At 36.2% G+C, this 23,893-nt stretch overlaps 2 protein-coding genes across 4 annotated transcripts in view; one reads left to right on the forward strand and one right to left on the reverse strand.

Annotated features, from left to right (window-relative positions):
* The window catches only part of myripb (myosin VIIA and Rab interacting protein b), a 331,699-nt gene extending 317,767 nt beyond the window's left edge, over positions 1-13,932 (forward strand). For 2 of the 3 annotated variants that reach the window (XM_059524403.1, XM_059524405.1), the window contains 8 exons: positions 338-984; positions 1,939-3,003; positions 7,360-7,422; positions 9,580-9,762; positions 10,456-10,617; positions 10,722-10,817; positions 10,917-10,989; positions 13,685-13,932. In XM_059524403.1, the coding sequence (XP_059380386.1) occupies positions 338-984; positions 1,939-3,003; positions 7,360-7,422; positions 9,580-9,762; positions 10,456-10,617; positions 10,722-10,817; positions 10,917-10,989; positions 13,685-13,731 (2,336 nt within the window). In that variant the 3' untranslated portion in view covers positions 13,732-13,932. The remainder of the gene's footprint in view (positions 1-337; positions 985-1,938; positions 3,004-7,359; positions 7,423-9,579; positions 9,763-10,455; positions 10,618-10,721; positions 10,818-10,916; positions 10,990-13,684) is intronic. The other variant, XM_059524404.1, reaches the window with a different exon arrangement.
* Positions 13,933-15,405: 1,473 nt separating this feature from the next.
* Positions 15,406-17,542, reverse strand: prlh2 (prolactin releasing hormone 2). Its single transcript, XM_059524102.1, has 3 exons — positions 17,433-17,542; positions 16,893-17,078; positions 15,406-15,862 (listed from the first exon to the last, which is right to left on the reverse strand). The coding sequence occupies exons 2-3, from the start codon at positions 17,056-17,058 to the stop codon at positions 15,675-15,677; spliced, it is 354 nt and encodes a 117-aa protein (XP_059380085.1). The 5' UTR covers positions 17,059-17,078; positions 17,433-17,542; the 3' UTR covers positions 15,406-15,674.
* Between the last annotated feature and the right edge of the window lie 6,351 nt (positions 17,543-23,893).

Genomic DNA, 23,893 nt, shown 5'->3' on the forward strand with positions numbered 1-23,893 from the left:
CAGTCTATGGAATAAACCTTGATTTATTTGTGAGATGGAAGGTTGTTGAAGTGAACTGTCCCTTTAAACTGGATTTTGACTGGGTGCCAGTTAAGTCTACAAAAGTGACATGTTTAATTCTGTCAATCAGACATAATTGCAAAAATAATCTGGTTGGTATTTAAAAAATACACATCTAGAACAACTACTCAACTCGAAAATGACACCTAGAAAATGATACCCACATAGAAAATTAGCTTTTTCTCTTTTTGTGATTGTATATACAGTATGTGGTACACATACACACACACACGTTTTCTATATTTGTCTGTCCAGGTGTCTGTATCTCTCTCCACAGGTGCGTCTTCAGTCCTGCAATCCCCTGATGGTAACTGGATTGCCCTGCAGAGCTCCCAACATTCCCGGCCTAGTCTGCTGACCAAGCGCAAGAGTCTTGTATTCAGCGTGCTGGAGAAAGAATCAGGTGTTGTGTCCGCGTATGACGAGATGGGCTCTGATTCAGATCCAGAGGACCAGGGGGGCTGGGGGGCTGCCCTGTTACAGTTTCGCAGACGTCTCTCCGATGAAACGTACTATACTGACTCTCAACACGACCCTGAATGGACATACACCCAACACCCACCCATAACCTCACCTTCCTCAGGTCAGTACACTAACACTGAGACTCTGAACTCAGACTCTGAGACATCTCCTGCCCTGTCCACTCGAGCCCGCAGATCAGCCCACGGTATGACACAGAAGAAGAAAGGGCTGCCTGAAGCACACCTGTATCCACCCTACAGACATCCTGCAAACAGTGCCACTTCACCTCTACTGAGGCCAGAGATGCTGGATGTGAACTTTAACCCCCATCTGGGAGGGGACAGTAGTGAAGGAGAGGAGCAGAGCGAGCAAGTCAAAAGATCACGGAGGCGCAGAAAGAGCAAACGCGAAACATCAGAGCACAGCCGAACACATAATGCGCTTTACAGTGCTGCCACAGCGGTGAGAAGAACTAAAGCCTTCTGGTTTATCAAATTATTATTATATATTATTAGATTACTATTTTAGCACATGTAGTGGTTGAGATTTGGACTATTGCATGATAAAGATTTGACATCTCTTTTTGCTGCTGCTTGCATATCAAGGCTCAACATATTCTTATATTTCAGTTTGGTGTGCAAAAACTAACTAGCAATGAATATCTTAATTATAAACCCCACTTAACATGATTATTGTATTATTGTTATGTAGCCTGGATTATTATTATCAACTTTAAATATTACAATATTATTATACAATAGTAATACTTCCTGCTGTAATTTTCTTTTTTTTATATATTATTATTTATTATTATTATTATTATTTATGTATTTATTTATTTTTGCTTAATGTGTTTTTTAAGGCATTACATTTGAATTATTAAGCTTTCCTGTTAGTGGAAAATATTTTATACACTTCTTCCATCTGGAGAAATAATGTCATCTCCTCTCTTTAAAATGTTACTTATTTACAGATTTTTTTTCCCCCATGGTAAATGTAAATTTCTATACAATTCCAATTCTTTAAAAACAACACAAATACTGCTTTTGTAGTATATTGACTGTAAGGTGAATGTATGTTATTCATTATTTGTCATTATTTTATATACTAAATAGAAAATGACATTTTTGGCAAGAGTAGCAGAACCAGAGACGGAAATTCTAAAATCACTGAAAACAAAAATGAAGGAAGCCCGTTTAGAATTAATTTTTTTATTTAAATGTGGTTTATATTTGACTCCAGTAGGTGGCAGTGCAGGACAGAGTTGTGCTTTTATCTGCATACAACGTGTTGATATCTTTTTACTCCTTTATGTCACAAAGTCCTTATTTTGTATTATTTTTTTTTCTCATTTTTTTTAATATATATATATTTGTCTCTCTCTCTGCTCTTCCCAACTGTCCCTCTCTTTAACAGGAGAACAGTGCCGTCCTCCTCAACGCCATGATGATGCATCGGCAACAGAGCCAGGAGAGCCCAGTTCCTCTGAATTACCAAACTCCAGACACTGTGACCCCTCCTGACCTTTTGACCACTGATACCATGACCCCTGAACCTGACTATCAGAATACAGTGGCTCACAACTCTAGTGCCCCTAGTCCACCAATGCTGAACCAACCTGGGGCCAGCAAACCAGAGCTAAGCATTCAGGGCCCTTTGCTCAGGGGTTCCTCTGTTAATGAAACCCTGGAACAGAAACTGAGATCCAAACTTTGTGAGCTAGTTGGCCAAGTCAACGAGAGGGATGTGATGTTATCTGATTTTGAGCCGATCATGGAAGGGGGTGACAAGCAAGAGGACCAAGTAAAGGATAAAGAAAGTGAGAAACTGAGACCAAAGGAGAGACGTGAGAGCAAACGAGACAAGAGGGAAGGAAAATCGAAGGACATTGGGAATGCGAGTGAAAGACAAACAGTTAGAGAGATGGACACAAGTGATGCAGTAAGACAGATAAATATAGAAAGAGAATATAAGAGAGATAGAGAGCGACAGAAAGAAATTGAAAGACAAGTAGAGAGAGAGCGAGAGAGTCAAAGAGAGCTGGAGAAACAAATCGTGAGGGACAGAAAAAGACAACGAGAGATTGAGATCCAGGTTGAAAGGAAACAGGAAAGAAAGAGAGAAATGGAAATACAGCTGAAACTAGAGCAAGAGAGACAATCAGAGATTGAGCGAGAGAAGAAAAGTAAAAGCATACACATGGAAAAAGAGAAATTAGAGTCTATAGTGAGTATGGAATCCAAGGAGGAAGAGAAACAGGAATCCTCAGGTAGAATATTGGAGCGAAAAAAATGTTTGAAGGAAAACTGTGAAACAGAGGAGCCCATTGAGGAAAAGGTGAAGAGAACATCTCCACAAAGAAGCCACTCAGAGACAGGGTCAGAAAAACAAGAACAACTTCAGACAAAGACAAAAAGGTCTTCAACCACATCTCCAGACAATGCCCCCTGTAGTCTGGAGGAGCCTATGTCTCCATCAGAGGTAAGCACTGGTTCCGGCCTGTTCCAATAAAAGTTCCTACTTCACGTAGACTTTGTTTTAAACTCTAGTGAACTGCCTAACCAGACTCCAAAACAGTTATTCAGCTAAAGCAGTAAACATATTGACAGTTTGAACAACCTGATTCTTTCTTTTCAGACAGTTGCTGCACCATGGCCTTAATCTGATTTTACTGTAGTGTAGTTACTTGTCTTTTCAGCATTTTAGAGATCACATTTTAGAGATGCCACAGTGTGTAACGTGGTTGCATAAGGTATGTTTCAAGCCTTAAAAAGGCTATAATGCATTGTGAGAAGCTCATTAAATGTTTGGTGCAGTTGAGGGAAATATCCTTTGACCTATAAATACATAGATGCCTCACTGGCTGCTTTGGCCCAAACAAAGATACAAATAAACAGGGGAGCTGCATTTTTATTTTTATTTTTCTAGATAAAAGTGCAATTATATTTACATTTCTTAACCAATTTCCTTGTACTCCTTGACTACAAAAAAGTTCTGTCTTCAGTTACTTCAGAATTTCGTTGCTACTTGTCAAGCAGCATCTCTAATGTTATAATGTACTGTACATAAATTGTGCATAAAGGTTTTTTTTATCATTATTGTGGAAATGCTAGTAAATTGACCATCACTAAAAGAAAAAAAAAGAAAAAGAAAAAAATAGATCTTAATAGATCTTAATAGATTAATAGATCTGGCCAATATTCTGTCTGCTTTCTATATTTTTATAGCAATGTAAGAATGCAGATATACTTAATTGCATGACAGACCATTGCAAAACCAATTATAAGATGTAAGGAACTGGAAGTACTTCAAATTGCATGGGAAGCCCATTCTAAATGAAGTTCTGTTCCCTTCATAGTTTTCATTTAACAAATATGCCTTTTGTAGCACATAAAATTGTTATTATTTTTATAATACTGTTTTTTTATTAAACCATAAAATATAAAAAACAGTGTTTCATTTTATTTAGCATTTAATGTTATTTATTTATTTATTTATTTTTATTTTATGTTCAGAGGAACTATGTGTAAAGATTTATGTCAGAAAAATCATCCACATCCAGAAATAAAAGGACTCTGTAAAGATAGTTCATTAGAGAACATGGAAGGTGAAAGAAAATACTCAGTGGTTGACATTTGCTAAAACTACTTTTATGGTAACTTAAATGCAAATCAATAAATTACAAAGAATAAATTACAGAACAGCTCCGGTAGAGAATGAGACAGAGAAACATATATCATGTATCACATCATACCTGGTTTAAAACAGAAACTAAACAGAAATATCAAAATAGTAAATAATGTTTATGAAACAGTACCTTGTTTTAGTTGATGAAATAGTCTCTTGATGTGACACTTGAAATAAGGCACTGCTGCAATCTGTTACACCACATTAAAGGGCAGCAAAACCATATTTATTGTTTGTATTTTGAGATAAAATTGACCGAAATCAAACGTTAAGACTTTGTTTCAGCATAAATATTAATAAATTAAATTAAAACAATAAATTAAATGTATTTATGTATGCATTTAAAGGTATGGTATTTGGGGTAAAAGTTTGCCCACTGTTTCACCTCATTTATATGATTTGTTTTTACAAAACTGCAAAAAAAAAAAAAAAAAAAAAAAAAATTTGCAGTCATACACTATGGGAGAAGTAAAAAAAAAAAAAAAAAAGAAAACTTTTCTTAAAGGTGCCATAGAATGCATCAATAAAATGTTTCAAATTGTTCTCTAATGTCCCCAGAGTGTGTATGCCCAGTTTTATTTCAAAATACCCTATAGATAATTTTTTATATCTTCTTGAAATTTTTAGGTTATGAGCCAGAATGCTCTGTTTCTCTGTATGTCCACTTTAAGTAAAAATGTGTTGCCAAATCTGTGATTTTCCTGCGGAATTGGGCTACTTTAACCTGTTGCTGTGGGTTGCTTTTCATGTCCATGTGTTGAATCGACCCCAATAACGTGAAATTTACCTGGCTAGTTTTGAGTAGCAATTGGGAGGGTTTTGTTGTGAAAACCTGGCAACTCTGCTCCCTTCTCAGAAGAGTGCAGAGCGTTAAGAGCTCATGCCCGTGAGCCTTCCTATTCACGATAATTTTGGTAGCATGTGAAGGCAGCATTAGTGAAAACAGGCAGAGACAATGGTAGCTTTATCAACATTAGCCTTACAGATAGCCAAGAATCTCTTTCGGAAAACAAAATATTGATGCGTGAGGCTTACTTTGTCTGGAGTCTGGAAGTTTGCACACGGAGCGTTGGTATCAATCCCTCTTTTTTAGAAGCAATCTTTGCACTGAACTTACCCTCATTTGTGAGGCAATCTGGTGTAAAATGTTAGCACAAAGTATAGGACTTTAAAGTTTTTTTTCTGGAACAACCGTGTCCTCAGCGGTCTGTGGAGACTCCTATGTCCATTGGTGCATCCCAACACACTACACTTTTAATAGCTCTATGGTGTTGACATTGTACCTCCAGCAGCTACAGCAAGAGAACAGTAATGGTGGACTGCTGCTTCTCACTCAGGGATGTGTATATGTTAATAGGGCAGAGAGTCACAAATAGGTGGGATTTTCACCAACTATGTCATCATGGTCTGGAAAGTCTTGTGTGAAGAGACTTTTTATGAGTTTTTGGGATTATAAAACAATGAGTGAGTGGACTTTTATCATTATAGGCTGGTTGTTTTCACACACTGTGGCAACACAACTGTGTTCAAACACTTTATAAAAGCAATTTTTGCATTCTATGGCACCTTTAAGACACGCTTTTAGCCATTGTACCCTACCATTTAAATATACTGTAAAATTGTTCAAATGTATGTTTTCATTAAAACAGGGTATCATTTGATGCAATCAGTGGGTTGTGGTACAGGCAACAGGTAAATTTGTAAGAGCGTATAGGCAGTTCACTGTGGTTTAGAATAGAGTCCCAGTTCACTCTCTGATGTTAATACCAAGTGATATTATGCACCTAACTTTCCTTTATCCAGTCTAAAAAATAAACTGCACTCCGATGTTAAGCTGAGACTTAAAGTCATTACAAAAGTAGGATTGGTTTGTGGATCAACAGCCATCGTTGATCCTAAATCAACATTCCTGTCAACCAATTTCAGCCCTACACCTAAATCCAGAGGCTAGTGATTGGTTGAATGTGGTTCCAGGAATATCAAAGGATGTTGATGTCCTACTTGTGTAAATTATGTGGTGTCTTATACAAGAAAATGCCTGCTCCTCTAGATCCTTCCGGGTACTCTTTCAAACCCTCAAATTTACATTTATTTTACTGATCGAACTCAGAATGAAGATCTTCGATCTCACTGGTGATGAGAAGCCATGATCAAGCACACACAGAAAAGCACGTCTGATGAAATATCCAATTCTGTGTTGCCACTTCAGATTTGTATTGTGCATGAGGCGATGTGTGACACATGAACCAGTCTGCAGAAATGAATATAGAACCTCTCTAGATGTTGTGAGAACATCTATAGGATGCCAACAAGGGAATGCACACAATAAGAGCAGCACTGTCCCTCCTCTATTGATCCTCTTCACCTTGCATCCGGTCCTGTCTTTTCATTTCCAGCTGGCTTCTTGTCCATTATATTAAAGGAATAGTTAAACCAAAAATTACAATTATTTCATCATATACTGACCCTTGTGTCTTTCCAAACCAATATGATTGCATACACAATACAAAAACACACAGTGTACACACACACAAAAAAAGAAAGAAACTTTGGAGACTGTTATCCATGCTTTTTATGTCTTAAAAATGTGGTTCCATTAAGAGGAAAAAAAGGTTATTTTAAGAAGTTCACTGAACGTTTTTTTGAAGAACCCAAAATGGTTCTTTGCAGCTAAAAACCCTTTTCGAACATTAATTTAAAAACTAATTTTGGTCCTTGAGTTCAGCTCACTGATTTAATAATCCAGTTTATAGAAGGGGAGGATTATCAGTGAATAATGAACATTTTAAATAACATATGACTTTGAATGTAGTGCATAAGGTGCATTGTCCACATTTGTGAAACAGTTATGGTGCATTTGCATCCTTTTGGAAGTGCAGAACAGCAACCAGTACAATCCTCAAGACTTCTAATGTGTTCCATAAAAAAAGAATGCAGGTCATCAAGGTTTGGAATGGCATGAGGTTGAGTTAATGATGACATAATTTTCATTTTGGGGTGAACTATACCTTTAATTGTTTGTCTTTCATTTCTTATATCTTTCTTTCCACTACCTTTTCTGTATGTTTCTATCTTTTTCTCTCATTTGCCTCTCTGTCCGATCTCTCTCTTTGTCTCTGTGTTTCTTTCCACCCCTTCCTGTTGGCTCAGGAGGGTCTGAGTGAACGTGCCCTTCAGCAGAGGCTTCAGTTACTCTCCTCTCTCTTACAGCAGGTGAGATACAGTACATCTTGACGAGAAGACGCTTGAGAGATGCCTTCTGAATCAAACATGTAGTCCATTCATACTCTGGCCTCAGAACCTGCTCATTTTATTGTAGAGTCTGTTAGAGTTAGATACACACAGAGGGGGAAAATCCTTTAGATTTCTCTTACTGGTGATGATATTGAGAGCAGAACATGATGTTGTTTAAAATAACTGTTTTCTATTTTAATATATTTTAAATATTTATTCCTGTGATTGGAGCAGCCATTACTCCAATTTTCTAGTGTCACATATATGCATGATTAGCTCAAAAAACATTTCTTCTTATTATCACTGCTAAAATCAATTGTGCTGCTTAATATTTTTGTGAAAGCCATGATACTTTTTCAGAATTATTTGATGAATGTAAAGTTTGAACGAACAGCATTTATTTCAAACTATTTGTAACATTGTACATGTCTGTCTTTTTGATCATCATCATTTGATCATCATTTGTTACTGATCCCAAACTTGAACGATAGTATATTTGTTTGCAAACCTGTTACGTGCATATGGGACAAGTCTAAATGTTATGTAGTAGAACCTGGAATCATATGATAGCCTAAAAATAAGAAAGAAATATCGGAATTTCAGTGAACATATTTATCAATGTATAGGTAAAGTTTGTAATAAAATAAAACATTGTAGAATGGGTCACAAGAATGCTGATTTCATTTAAATTAAGATGTCACTCAGTAAGGGTTGGATGACATTTTGGCTTGTAGTTGGTAAATGTATGTAATCTATTATATTTTGGTTATTGTTTACATACATTTTTGGCAGCTAGATTGAAAATATTAAAATAAGTTCATATTGAATATTAAATAAGAGAATTTAAAATATTTAAATAAAAAAATTCAGCAACAAATCTAAACCGTGAAATTGTTTTATTGTTGCATCTCATGCTACAGTTGTCAATTTTCTGATAAATGATTGTTGTCTCAAATAGTCAATAGTTGTCTAACATGTCTAAATATCATTAGATTTGTGTCTTTATTGCTATAACTTTTGTTATAACACCTGTTTTCCCTACCAAATACCCTTTTTAGACAAGCATCAATATGTTATAAACATGTTTTATTTAATTTTAAGATTTCAGTGTACTGTGAATGTGATCTTTGAGTATCTTTAAAATTTTCATTTGGTGTTAGATTTATTTATTTCTGTATACCTATCTTTTTTCTACATGTTCCCTCAATATACAGGTCCATTTTACGCACACACCGACCCTTTCAGGGCTCAAGCCATTCATGCTCTGAGGACTGAGTTTGGATCAATTATTTCTGTGATCAAAGCATAAACCAACCCAACCATTAATTGATTCCTCAAGTATTCATTACTGAATCACACTGCTCCTCTCTTTCTTCTTGTCTCTTTCATTCTCACTTTCTCATCTTGAAAAGTCATTTTATCTCATTATCATATTACCCTCTCTCATGTGTGCTTACTGTCTTACTTACAAACACAAGCACCCACATCAACATGTACATATCTTATTGATGGCTTAGTACTCTAAATGAACCCTAATGCCTGCTACACTTTGAAAAAGTTATTGACAAGAACAAATTTACTTCTCATCCACATCCGTCTTATGATGACGTGCACTCTGTTGTTAGAGTGAGAGTTTCTGGCACAATGTGTCTTGACCTGTTTTCTCTTAGAAGTAGTTCTCTCAAAAATGAATATTCTTTATTTAATAATTACAGAGTGTTCATTTTCATTTCATTTGTGTATGTTGATGGATGTGTGTTACTCACTTTAAGACACCCTCAGTGATTACCTTTCACCTCTGAGATGTTCAAGCATCCTTCATCCATGTAAATTCACATCAAACTCTTCTTCTCCCATAATCTTCTTATTCTGTTCATTGATCCAGCAGATTGAGCATGACGAACAATATATCCAAGCTTAATTAAGAGTCAGATTTTAGGTAGCTATGTGGAAGTTGTGATCTACCCAACATTTCAATATTTTTTGTTATTCTTGTACTAATGAATATTTTTATGGCTTTTATGGAAATTAGATTCAAGAGCACCTGATACGCATTTGAATTCCGTCAGTTTTGCGTATTTATCTATCAGTGTTTTTTTCATCTGTTTTATGTGTTCTCCCATGTATATGGAGCAGAAGTACTCCGCTGCATCTTTATGCAGCATCACCACAGAGGTTCTGAAGGTTCTGAATGCCACAGAAGAATTACTTGGAGAGGCAGAAGGCAAAGGTCATGACTCTTCACCGGCAAGCACACCCATGTCTTCAGGCCCGGGCAACAGGAAGCTGGACCAGCACCTAACTAAAATGGAGGAAAATGTAAGGTTATTTAATAGAAAATGTTAAAATGTTGTTTTTAATACTTCTTTTTATTATAACCATTGAAACTCTACAGATAAATATTCTAAGCCAAAACAAATGATAAAAAAAAAATATTTTCCAGATTATATTTTAATTTCTTTCACTGTTTTTCTACCCAGGGAGTACAGGTAAACCTGAAGAGAATTACAGTTAAATACATAATAATGTTATATTAATATTTAAACTAATAAAAAGTATAAATATTGTTACAGAACAGGTACGCCATTTATAATTTTTTTATTACATTCTGTATTATTTACATTATATGGTAATAGATGACATATTATTAATGATGTTTTGTTTTTAATATTTTGGTTTTATAACAATAAGAATTGAGAAATATTTATGTAAACGTTCAAATGTTTGGGATCAATAAGATTTTAAATGTTTTTTAGAAGTTTTTTTTATGTTCATCAAGGCTGCTTTCATTTGATCAAAAATACGGGGGGGGGGTTGTATTCAGTATTGATTTTTAAAAAAATTTTGTTGTAAGAAATTAAGTAGAGACTTAAATTGTTAAAACACTCCCTGAATCCCTTAATTTGAAAAACCTTGGTGTTAGCATTTATGTTTCATGCAGTTCTCCCTTTTCATCTGAGACATTCTGATGTCTCTCTGATCTAATTTTGTGATCATGTGAACTGTGTGCAGGTGTATTTGGCTGCAGGTGCTGTGTACAGTCTAGAGGGGGCGCTGAGTGACTTAGAAGACTGTGCTCGCAGCATCAGCAGCTCCACCACAGAGACTGAACTGGCCTTCCTAGAAGATCAGGTGGCCACTGCTGCCGCCCAGGTGCAGCAGTCCGAGCTCCAGGTGTGTGCTTGCATGTTACATAATACCAGCAGGTCCTAAATGGGCTATTGATAAAGTATCAAACTATTCAAGTGTAAATTCAGAAGTTTATCTGTTCTCTGCAGATCTCAGATATTGAGGCAAGAATATCAGCCCTCAAAACTGCAGGTCTAAATGTATCTGCATGCACACGGTTTTCCAAGTACAAATCTAAACCTATGGTGAGTTTCATCAACATTACACTTTTTTTTAACTTTGACACATTCAAATTAAGTTAATGAGTTTAGAATATTAGTGATTTAATGTTTTTCCTGCATCAGCCCCAGACCCTGGACTTGTCTCGCCATCAGAGGAGAAAGCTGCCTGCTCCTCCTATCAGAAGTCTGTCATCAGGTATGAACACACATATACCAACATTTAATACTTTAAAAGAGATCTCATCCTTATGTCTCATGTCATTCTAAACCTTTTAAACTTACCTTTTTTCCATGGAGCACAACTAAAAACTAGTGTAGAATATCTAGAGGGCTTGTTTTAATAATAGAGAGAGCAAATAAGACAAAAAAGCACTATAACTGTGGTCCATAGTACTTGCGCATTAGAATCCATATCATTTAAAGCCAAAATATGTGTGCTATATGAGGAACAGACTGCTAAAACTTCCCCTGGCCTTCTGTATTCAGTTTGAATATAGCATGTCAAAACATGTTGTGCCATGTTTCTTGTTCCGAGGTCTTCATGTTTGGTCACTGATGTGAAAGCGAATGGTGAAAGTGTCAAACCTTTCACCCTTTTTTTGTTTTTGCATTCATATTTTAAGGAAATTCCATGGCATGTCCTTAATATTGTGTAAAAAGCTCAGACTGAAGACCACAGTCAATGAAAACCTCTGAATGAGTAAATAAAATAAAATAATTTTAGTTAATTTTTTAAGTTAGTAATAGTTAATCTATAATTAAATTTCTAGCTGTGTTCTGCTTTATATTTACTCTAATATTTCACAAGGTTGATATTACATGTCTAGTTGAGTATTTCTAAAGCAAAACCTGCTTTCAAGCCATTCAAATGTACTTTCTGTGAATCTAGGTTGCTAGTATCTCTAGTACCCCAGATGTACTGTATAATGTTTGCTTCTTAACGGTATAATGTTATTTTGGCTGAGGTCAAAGCAATGATCTCAAACTCTGACTGAGGAATGTTATTTTCCTCCCAGTATTATTTAATGTTAAATATCTTTAAATATACCGCAAGAGGAAACAATGCTCTCCCTAGAATTAGTACAATTTTGAGAATCACAAGATGTGCAAATCCTACATGCCTTATAGGAGCAGTACCATGTGTTCTGTATGTGGGATCATGTGGTTTGAACCTGCTAACAACCAAAGGCAACTATTATATGTGGTTCAGAGAAAAGAGAATCTTTTTTTCTTCCACTGACATTAAGCTAGGGGTAAAAAACAAAAAAAAACACCTGTTTTCACACCAAGTGACATTACACATTTTGATTTGAAAAGAAAGGTGGAATGAGCAACCAGTGAAAAGGTGCCAGACTTAATGCACCATGTAGAGACACTGGGAGAAGAAAAGAGAAGAGGGTCCATTAGAGAAAAAATAAAACAGAGTCATGCAGCAGTATTATCTCTTTTCCTCCCTCATCTTCTCCTGCTTAATCTTCCTGCTAATTAACAGGGTTTATCTTTAGGGCTGGCCATTGATATGACCATGATTCATCTTGATTCATTTATTTCATATCAGCTGCAGCTTCAAAGGACAAACTTACTTATTCCAGTTCAGCAGTTTGTGACAAAAATCTACCATTGAAGGAGATGGTAACAGAGGCGGTATGAGGCATGAAGTGGTTCTTTAATCAGTGATGCATGTTGTAACATTGTTTGATAGCACTTTACTCTCAATACTCTTTTGTGCAGTTGGACAGATGTCCAATACATTAATGTCCATACATGAGAAAGCTATAAACAGTGTGTTATATATTGACATTAAAGATAGTCCACCAAAAAAGGAACAATCTGTTTTATTTACTCACCCTACTGTCATTCAAAACTTGGGTGACTTATTTATGTGGAACATTAAAGATGTTTTGCAGAATGTCTATGCTGCCCTTTTTATAAATGTCATAAATTATTAAATTAAATTAAATTGCACCAAATAAAATTCACCATTCACCTTCACAATTTTTACTTTATTATCCCTAAAGCATACCACAATGCATTTTATGTTAGAGATGAAAACCCATAGAAAATATCTCAAGCTATTGTTTGTAAAAAAAATTAAAATATATCTTGTCAAGACATTCTACTGGTAATTTAGAGATATGCTATTGCGTGTTCTTAGTTCATGTTAATTCAAAATTAATTTAAAGCTTGTATACACAACAAGGCTGAATATTTGATTAAAAATACAGTAAAAACATTAATATTGTGAAATATTATTCAAATTAGAAGCTCTCTTATTAAAATATAGTGTATTCCTGTCATGGCAAAGCTTTATTTCCAGAAGCTATTACTCCAGTCTTAAGTGTCACATGATCCTTCAGAAATTATTCTAATGTGCTGACTTTCTACTCAAGATACATTGAAAACATTTGTGCTGCTCAATGTTTTCGTGGAAACTATGAATCCTTTTTCTCAAGATTCTTTAATGAATAGAAAGTTCAGAACAGCATTTGGTATCGACTTTCACTTTATATACAATTTTTGTAACATTATAAATATCTTCACTGTAACTTTTGATCAATTTAAAGTGGTAGTGTACATGTGGAAATGTATTATAATTTTTTTTATTGTTTGTGCTAACTCTATACTTATTGTATCTTATAAGTGTTACTGATGAAAGAATTTTCATTTTTGTGTAAACTGATCCTCCTATTGTCTATGACATTTATAAAAAGAGCTTATTCAAGATAATAAATTCATGGTAAAATGGATCATGCAAAAGTAAATATCTGTTCATAGCTAAAATAGCTAAGTTCTAAATACTTCTGCACATAAATATCATTATGAAAATGGATTTCCAAAAAAAAAAGTAAAAGCAAGTTTTCTAAGAGTTGTTTTGAATTCCTTCCACACAGAAAATGAAGTCAAATCCGAGCCACAGATGAGATCTATGAGGCAGTGACGAGGTCATGTGACCTCAGTGATTCTCAGATAAGCTGAATGGCTCAATATCACTTTGCAGTAAATGCTAGGACCATCAGGCTGTTCCACACCAGTGCCTTGATCCAACTTCCGGTCCTCCAATTTGATCAGCCCTATTGCTACTTGTCGACCATAAGCCTGATCACACCCCATGTAGGGTTGATCTCACTTCTGACCCCTAGGACTCCAAACCCTGGAGCTCATCACCTCCAGTAACCTGGGGAACCGATTCTATTTCTCTCTCTGTCTCTCTCTCTCTCTCTCTCTCTCTCTCTCTCTCTGCCTTAATTGAAATCAGATTCCTACAATGAACCATCACAGAGGGTTATAATTGTAGATTTAAACTCGTAATTATTGTATGTGTAAGATAGATGGACAGTGGTAAATGTTAACAATCAAGGACATCACCTCATTCTCTTTTTCTAATGTTTTACTGAGTGTTGTACATGTTTGAACTTGTATGCTGTATGTCGGCAATGTGACTGGGATAAATAATGTGACCTGTTATTTTTTTTGATTGCGAAACTGGAGCACATTCGGTAAAAACATTTAAATGTATGAAATGTCAATGTAAAAGTAAACACAAAATACCTGCAGGACCTGTTGTATTTGCATTGCCATGTTTCTGTTATTCTCAAAAAAAAGCATTGTAATGGAAAAGATACTGGTCATTTTCTACCAGGAGATTTTTTTTTCTTTAAATAATTTTTCTTTATGTTTGTTGTGCTAGTTGGCATGAAAAACTGTACCACAGTGCAAATGACATGATCCTTGTTTGACACTGGGGAAGATTTTAAGAGCAACTGTGAGCTGTGAGCATCCATTAGAAATCTGACAAGAATAACTGAGTTGTCCTCATTTTGAGCATTTTATTAAGTAGGGATCTCCACCTCTTCGTGCAGAATAACAGCTGTGACATCAAATACTGCATCATATTGTCTTAGCGAGTGACTATGATGAAGTCTGTGCTGCGCAATGTGTGTTCAGACACAAAATCACCCTTTAGTTAACAAAAATTACAAAAGCCTGAATGATATGTAGTTAACGTATTAATACATTCCATGGAATGCCAATTTGACATGAAATATACAGTTGCACCCCATACTCATCCCATAGTCATCCCCCATTTTTTGTCTTCCCCATTCCACTCTAATGTAACTCTAATAGCTGTTCAGCTTTCACGCTCTCAAACGGGTCCTGCTCCTTGTTGTTGTCTATGGAAATGTTTGTGTATAAAAGCATGTATCGCGTTTCTAATAGATGTGAAAAAAGTCCCATGAAAAGCACAGTCAAGAAATGAAAAAATGTCTTACAGTGTCATGTATTTTTTTCTATTTGAAAAAATCGAATGCATATTTACATATGAATGAAGTACAAAAAGACAAGAGATGGATATGAAATACCGTAGGCTCTTTAAGTGTATTTTGGGTTTGTTGTGACCGCAAGGGCATTAGTCTGCCTCTTTTCAGAATGTCCTCAGTGTATTTTAACCATAAAGTGTCAATGGGGGGGGAAGTAAATATTCCGTAGCGAAAAGAAACAGCCAATGAATTCTCATGTGCCAAATTTGTTCTGACACAAGCAGTGTTCAAATAAATATGAATAAAGTTTGCATTCCTGAAGAGACTCTGAGATGATTGTGTTCTTTGGTAGATTATATTTTAACAATTTTATTGTCATTTAATTGTAGTTTGCATAATCCATTACAATTAACTACTAATAAGAGGAAAACATACATTTGTTGATTTATTTATTAATATAGATTGCATTTGTAATATGTACAGATATTTTCACTTGCCAGTCAAGTTTATTTGAAATTAATATTGAAGGACACACAGCCAGAAAAAGAATGAGAAACTTGATTAATTATACACGCTAATACACCTAAATATTACAGCAGTGGGTCGCTGTAGGTGGCAGATCTCACTGTAACCAGTCTGACTCCTCCTGTGCCAGCGCACTCCTCAAGCTCTCCTTATTCCTGAGAGTGTTCAACAGGATCTCCAGAGATTTGACCACTGGCTGCAGACCACCTCCACTCTGTCTCTTCCCAAACCGCCCGATAGGTCTCACACCGCGCCCCACATACCAGAACGGGTCAATCTCTGGACCTGATTGGGAGAGATCAAGCACAAGTGTTACTGTCAAAATGCGAATTTGGTGTATGTGCGCATATTACGAATACTTTTGATCTGTCTGTTGGCTATCATGAATGAGTTTAACTATTACTTTAAAAAGGTAAACAGCTGGAAAGATCCTATGAAGCCTCTCTATAATGCCTTATGTAAATACATTCATTATGTCTTATAATCAGTTTTATGATAAGTTCTTGTAATGCACAGTTATAAAATGCATTAAAACAGATGTGTTAAAACAAGTGAACAACATCATATTTCACGTTAGTGCTAGAATGTATTATACTCTATTAAAGTACATTTTTAAGTAAATAATAATAATAACAATAATATGAACAAGTCAACCTGGCTACATCAGGTTAACTAATAACATTAATTTGTAATAATAAAATTCAAAAATAGCTTACAGCTGCACCAAAAAGGGTAAAAATACAGTAAAAACTGGTAACTGGGAACTTTACATTATCTGACATATTTAGACATTATTTACTCAGTTTATTCAATATTTTTCAATGAAATATTTTATAAGTAAATATTTCTCCTGATGATAAGTGTTAACAGGTTTGTTAGCTAAGGCTTTTTGTTTTACCATCTGCATTATTTTTTAACATTCAAAGCATATTTAAGAAATTCAAGCAGGTTTATTAAAATTATATCGGTTAATAAAATAATCGCTATACAGGCGCAACAATTCTGTTAGTGTCAGATAATTTCTGTTAATTAGATTTTCTTTTTATAGTGCCTAACAGATAGCCTTCGTGTTAATGTAGCCTTCTGTATATAATGAAAGTTATTACAATGAAAAGAAAACTGACTACAAAGTGCATTTTATTGAATTGCAAAACCTTTATTAGAATATCTCTATAATGTACGATATTAGGAATTATTTTTAAATGCATAAACGTCTGATAGCTGCTCCACTGACATTGCGTACTGCATCTATCATTCTTTTGATGAATAAAGTAAATTACAATGACAATGACAAAAAAGGATTGAAAAAACTTACTTCTGTTATCGACGTTGTGGACGATATGAAGGTCGTGCTCGACTGTGGTACCGTGTGCATTAGACTCAGTGGCGGACAGAATTAGCAGCAGCAGGAACGCGATCGTTCCCAAGCGCGAGCCAATCAGGCACTTAGTCACCGGCTGAGTGATGGCGGTGGGCAGCATGCTGAGTCTGATACAGGGCACTGTAAATTATATGATACAGAATAGTGCAATTTCTAAATGATTTGACTTTCATAAAGTACTGGATGGTAAATCCAAAAAAATAAAAAATAAATAAATAAATAAAAAATTAAATAATAAAAAAGAAATATGTAATTCAATTATCACACCAATGAAAGTAATTTGGGGGGGGGGGGGGGCAGTCAGATCAGCTATAAACTGCACATATTTTGCACTTGTAATCAAAAGTTTCCTCACAAAATTAATGAAAAAAGAAATTATTGTCAAATATCTTTACTTGATTGAACAATTACTGCTGAGAAATTTACTTAAAAAATCACCAAAAATGAATTTAATATCTACATATTTTGACTTACGTGTGTCTTTGGACGTATGCTCTTCAGTAACAGGTGTTTCTGGAGTCAGAGTCTCTTCTTCAGTCCAAGTAATTCAGGAATGTTAAGATGGTGTGCTTATATATCGTAAGGAGTCTGTCACAAAATGGATTAGATCACGTCAATCTTGCAGGACATCCCTCCTTACACACACACCTCCCACTTCCTCCTCTCCTCCTTTTCTCATCCCCCATATCTTCACTCCTTTAATCCGCTGATTTGGACACATCACTGTGAAAGAGTGATGAGAGAGAGCTCATCCATTTGTGAATCAGACATACCCCGACGCACTTTATCAGTGGTCTCTGACACACACACACATTAACTTCTTTAAGAAACATCACATCAAGTCCCACAGGTTCACTGAGAATTTGAGAGCTACAGCAGAGGCCAAGAAATTAAATTTATAAGCAAACAGTTGAATTTCAATGCTTTGGTTGAATTGTTAAAATGAAAACAACCAAAGCATTAGTAAACTATTATACAACGCTTATTAACACGTTTCAGTTATTATCAAAACATAAATAAGTAAATAAATAAAAATTCAAATTAATTGCTGTCTTGGTTTTTAAACCCACCAAATGTTTTTAATGGTTTAATCCACAGGCCACTCAAGAACATTCTATGACCAATTTTGGAAGTATTCACGTTTTTCATATATGCCCCATGACACTTTACATAAATTATTGGAGTACATTCTGTTACATTGTAAACAATCAGTGAAAGGTTTAGTCTATAAACCTAATAATAATAATAATTTCAAAAACTGCGTACAATGAGGTGACATTAGTCTATTCACCCTTCAATCAATGATCATTAAAAAGGAAATTTTAAAAGTTGACTGCAGTGTACTAATATATGTCTATATTGTGTAACATATTTTAGGTAGCCATAAATATTGTTATACCATGTCACATTAAAATAACATGCGTTAGGTTATTGTCCTGATGTCTGAAAATAAAACCTGACATTTTACAGCTCAATCAGTAAAACCTGAAGAATAAGTATTATTTGAAATGAGTCATTTTAAATAGAACATCTCCAAACAGGAAGTGCCTCCCATAATATAAAACTAATATTCTTTCTCAGCCTCTGCACCCTCTTAACAAAACTGTTCCATCTTTATATTTGATCATAATGATGGTGTGCTCTTATGCTCATAAAACGTGCCTTTTTGCACCAGAAATGCCGCTGATCCATTAATCCAAAAAGTTGTGTCTCAACACTCCGTAAAGCATAATTATAAACTACTTTTAATTCAAAACAATTTCATCCATCCATCCATCTTCTTCTGCTTATCCGGGGCCGGGTCGCGGGGGCAGCAGTCTAAGCAGAGAACCCCAGACTTCCCTCTCCCTAGACACTTCCTCCAGCTCTTCTGGGGGGACACCGAGGCGTTCCCAGGCCAGCCGGGAGACATAGTCTCTCCAGCGTGTCCTAGGTCTTCCCCGGGGTCTCCTCCCAGTGGGACGCGCCCGGAACACCTTCCCGGGAAGGCATCCAGGAGGCATCCGGAACAGATGCCCGAGCCACCTCAGCTGACCCCTCTCGATGTGGAGGAGCAGCGGCTCTACTCTGAGCTCCTCCCGGGTGACTGAGCTTCTCACCCTATCTCTAAGGGATCGCCCAGCCACCCTGCGGAGAAAGCTCATTTCGGCCGCCTGTATCCGTGATCTTGTCCTTTCGGTCATGACCCAAAGCTCATGACCATAGGTGAGAGTAGGAACGTAGATTGACCGGTAAATCGAGAGCTTCGCCTTGCGGCTCAGCTCTTTCTTCACCACGACAGACCGGTACATCGACCGCATTACTGCAGAAGCTGCACCGATCCGTCTGTCAATCTCCCGTTCCATCCTTCCCTCACTCGTGAACAAGACCCCAAGATACTTAAACTCCTCCACTTGAGGCAGGAACTCTCCACCAACCTGAAGTGGGCAAGCCACCCTTTTCCGACTGAGGACCATGGCCTCGGATTTGGAGGTGCTAATTCTCATCCCAGCCGCTTCACACTCGGCTGCAAACCGACCCAGTGCATGCTGAAGGTCCTGGCTTGATGAGGCCAACACGACAACATCATCCGCAAAGAGCAGAGATGAAATCGTGTTGTCACCAAACCTGACCCCCTCCGGCCCCTGGCTGCGCCTAGAAATTCTGTCCATAAAAATCATGAACAGAACCGGCGACAAAGGGCAGCCCTGCCGGAGTCCAACACACACCGGGAACAAGTCTGACTTACTGCTGGCAATACGAACCAAGCTCCTGCTCCGGTCGTACAGGAGGTGGTCACCATGGAGGTGATCAGTTTGTAGCACTGCTGAGGTGGTATGGAAGCCCAGGTTTCTCTGACAGTGGCCTTCAGCTCATCTGCATCTCTTGTTTCTCATCTTCCTCTTGACAATACCCCAAAGTTTCTTTCTGGGTTAAGGTCTGGTGAGTTTGCTGGTCAGTCAAGCACACCAACACCACAGTCGTTTAACCAACTTTTGGTGCTTTTGGCAGTGTGGGCAGGTGCCAAATGCTGCTGGAAAATGAAATCAGCATCTTCAAAAAGCTGGTCAGCAGAAGGTAGCATGAAGTGCTCCAAAATTTCTTGGTAAGCGGGTGCAGTGACTTTGGTTTTCAAAAAACACAATGTACCAACACCAGCAGATGACATTGCACCCCAAATCATCAGACTGTGGATACTTAACACTGGATTTCAAGCAACTTGGGCTATGAGCTTCTCCACCCTTCCTCTAGACTCTAGGACCTTGGTTTTCAAATGAAATACAAAACTTTCTCTCATCTGAAAAGAGGACTTTGGACCACTGGGTAACAGTTCAGTTCTTCTTCTACTTAGCCTGGGTAAGACGCCTCTGATGCTGTCTGTGGTTCCGCAAATTCCTTGACATGTCTGTGTGTGGTGGGTCTTGATGCCTTGACCCTAGCCTCAGTCCATTCCTTGTGAAGTTCACTCAAATTCATGAATCGATTTTGCTTGACAATCCTCATAAGGCTGCGTTTCTCTCAGGTCGTTGTGCATCTTTTTCTTCCACACTTTTTCCTTCCACTCAACTTTCTGTTAACATGTTTGGATACAGCACTCTGTGAACAGCCAGCTTCTTTGGAAATGAATGTTTGTGGCTTACCCTCCTTGTGAAGTGTGTCAAGGATTGTCTTCTGGACAACTGTCAGATTAGCAGTCTTCCCCATGATTGAGTAATTATCACAATTAAAAGAACCGAAGACTTAAAATACTTCAGTATGTGTGCTTTAAATTTATTTAATATACGAGTTTCACAATTTGAGTTGAATTACTGAAATAAATGAACTTTTCCACGAAATTCATTGAGATGGGCTTGTACATTTGTACGCACATCTGCACATTGTTGTTTCTGATGAGCAAATTCGCCAGATAATTCAGTCAGCGAGCAAGTGAACAAAACACTGCATTTCAGCGATGACTCATCTGAACGCCTCTGATTGGCCATTGTATTCATAAGCTCAACAGAATCGTGTCTGGTTGGTCATCATGCAGCACTGTACTAAAGCATCTGTCTCTGGCTCAGCGGCAGCCAATGAACACAGAATTGAATTTAGCAGCTGTGCCACACTAAACGATATAATCACACTGGTGTGATTGTATCAAATATAAAAATATATATATGTTATTCACCCATTTTTGTCCTTTTGAAGCTGCATTAAAATCCACTTGGCTCAGAAATCTAAGGGGGCATGTGCCCCCTCACTTTGAATGGGCATGATGCCTCTGTTGTCACTTTAAAATAAAATAAAATAAAATAAATCTATTTTAGAGTATCCATTCAATGAGATGCAAGAGATGAGATAATAAGATGTACAGGCTTTGCCGTTGCTGCTCAAGCACTGAAGATGCTGGTGTGTGTGTTTCCCCTGATTTTATTCAGTACTGTGACACCCAGCTTGTTACCCAGCATGCTTTGCAACTATGGTCAAATCAGAGTAAGTAATATGATTGTGCTAAAACTGTAAAACCATGTGAAATGGTTTCTGGGGGGGGGGGGGGGTATTCATAGATGATTGCAGTCAACATTCATTATTATAACTATAAAAAATGTATGACTTAAAAAGTGGTGTGCATTCTCTTTTATGCTAACGTCCTAAAACAGCCAATCAAGTTTCAGCAGCCAGAGGTGCACATGTTTGTATCAGAATAATTGCCTATTAATATCTGCAAGCACCTTGAATCTTCTTATAATTTTCCATGTCATGCCATCATCAGATCATTGAAACAAGTTAATTAATTTTTTGGCATGGTCCTTACCCATTTAATGAACTTTAGTTCATTGTAAGTGCAAATTTTTAAATATCCAGAACAGGCAAGGATTTATCTTAACACAATTTTAATTTTAAGTTATGGAACATGTAAATCCCTAAACAACCCCTCTATATTAGATTATCTAAATCTAATCGTATCCCTAAACTAAATAAATCAGGTGAATTAACTTTTTTAACGTAATGTGTGGATTTCATTGAGAATGTGTGTTTGACAGATTTATTAAGAGGTTTCACCACAAACAGACAGCATCTTCAATCATTCCCCATTTACCCTGTGCTGTTTTGGGGATGTGTGCAGTATAAATCTTAGCCTACACAGAGAGTGGGTTGATACAAACATTGATCAACTCTGTGCCAAAGTCCACACTAGCAGCCATTCTCACAAAACTGTTCAATGAGCAATTACTTGCATCTAACCAGTGTGGGTGTGTATGTATGTGTGAGCAGGCATGACTTTCAGAGACAATTATTGCAAAGGGACAGCATCATTATGCAGTTCAGCAATGCATTTTAGGCACAAACCTGAATTTTTTTTTTTTTTACAACTTTCAACTTTTAACTTACACAGTCTTAGGCAGCTATATGTATTCTGATTCATTCTTGATTAATGTGGAGACAACAGTAGGATTTGTGCAATTTTAATAGTCACTGCAAGAACATGCACAGCATATTAAGTTGTATGCCATTTGCTTGGCCTGTTAACAACCCCATGTACTCTTAAATAAAATCACTTTACAAGTTCTAAGTTTTGAAGTTGCTATGTATATTATTCCCATATAAAATTGACTAGCCATTATTTATAATCGATATTCAACTCATTATGTCACTCAACCTTGAATTTGACACCAGTGACATAATTAAATATGAAAAAATATATATTTTATATATTTTTTTAATCTATTACTTTAAAAACAAATGAGGGGGAAACCTGAACTTTTGATTTTGAGTTTCCACAAACTTTTGCATTTTAGAAAAGCAAGCTTATAACTTTGGACAAGCATTCTTTTTGAATTATTTATATCACTGATTTCTTATTCTGACTTGCTGTCCAGCAGATTTGTTAGATTTTACACTAATGTTTTACCCTGGAAAACAAAATAATTTAAAGAATAACTTTCAATGTCACAGCTGTACCGGATGGAGGTTTATTTCCACATTACTTACATTGATATTATAAAAATAAATGCAAATTTTTTTCATGACTGAAAAGTCAAGGGACAGGTTCGTCACCTCAAAAAGTTACATTGTAATGTACTTTCCCTTTAATGTTGTTGACAAGCCTTCCACAAGAGACATACTTTTGCATAATAATAATAATAGTCATATTGTATAAGCTTCTCTTAAACCAACTGAAAAAAAAGCATTGTCTGTGGTCTTCCTCAGCAGCATCCATGTTCATCATCTTTGTTTCTGCTTATAATGATGATTCTAGTTTTGTCACAAATCAGATATTTTCCATTGAATGTTGCATTAAAGACAGCTCTTTATTTCTTTCTTTCTTGTCACCGCAAGCCAGAGACCTTCAGCGGTTCCTTTAGTGGCCATTATTGCCCTTGATCTTGCATAAAAATAAGGCAATCGATATTAGAAATCTGTTACTTTTCTGTCTTCTTTTATTATTAATAATCATGCATAATTGTTTTTGTTTATTTTTACTGTCACTATGCCACTTTATTAACTGATTATTAGTAAACATTCAGTAAAAATGACCTTCAACAGCCAATAAATAGCAAGAAAAGGTCTGAAAAAGGTAATATTCCTAATCTTCTTCAGGAATAAGTGAAATAGAAAATATAAGTTCTATATAATCATAATCTCATTTTATCACAAGAATGGGGGCCTCTGTAGAAAAACATTGTCTAAATATCCACTTTGCACACTTTTTTATACAACTAATTTAACTACTAAAACAGTTTGTTCAAAACTTTAAAATCATGTATCTAATATAATAATCTATAACTTGGAAAGTTGCATTCGTGATGTTATCAAATGATCTATGAACTCCAGAGAAAATGGAAAATGTCAAATTATCTGATGCAAGATTCAGATGTTCTGTTGCTCAGTCAAAGTATTTGATTAAAACCAGATCTTTATCATCATGTTTAATTCATCACATTTCATTCACACATTAACTTTCAGAATGCATT

This window comes from Carassius carassius, chromosome 35, assembly GCF_963082965.1.
Source record: "Carassius carassius chromosome 35, fCarCar2.1, whole genome shotgun sequence".
Lineage (NCBI taxonomy): Eukaryota > Metazoa > Chordata > Actinopteri > Cypriniformes > Cyprinidae > Carassius > Carassius carassius.

What these genes read in the sequence shown, in the direction of transcription:
- prlh2 (XM_059524102.1), bottom strand. Translation starts at nt 17,058, where the DNA reads ATGCTGCCCACCGCCATCACTCAGCCGGTGACTAAGTGCCTGATTGGC. An exon ending in CCACAACGTCGATAACAGAA is followed by an intron (nt 15,863 to 16,892) that starts GTAAGTTTTTTC and finishes TCTCCCAATCAG; the next exon opens with GTCCAGAGATTGACCCGTTC.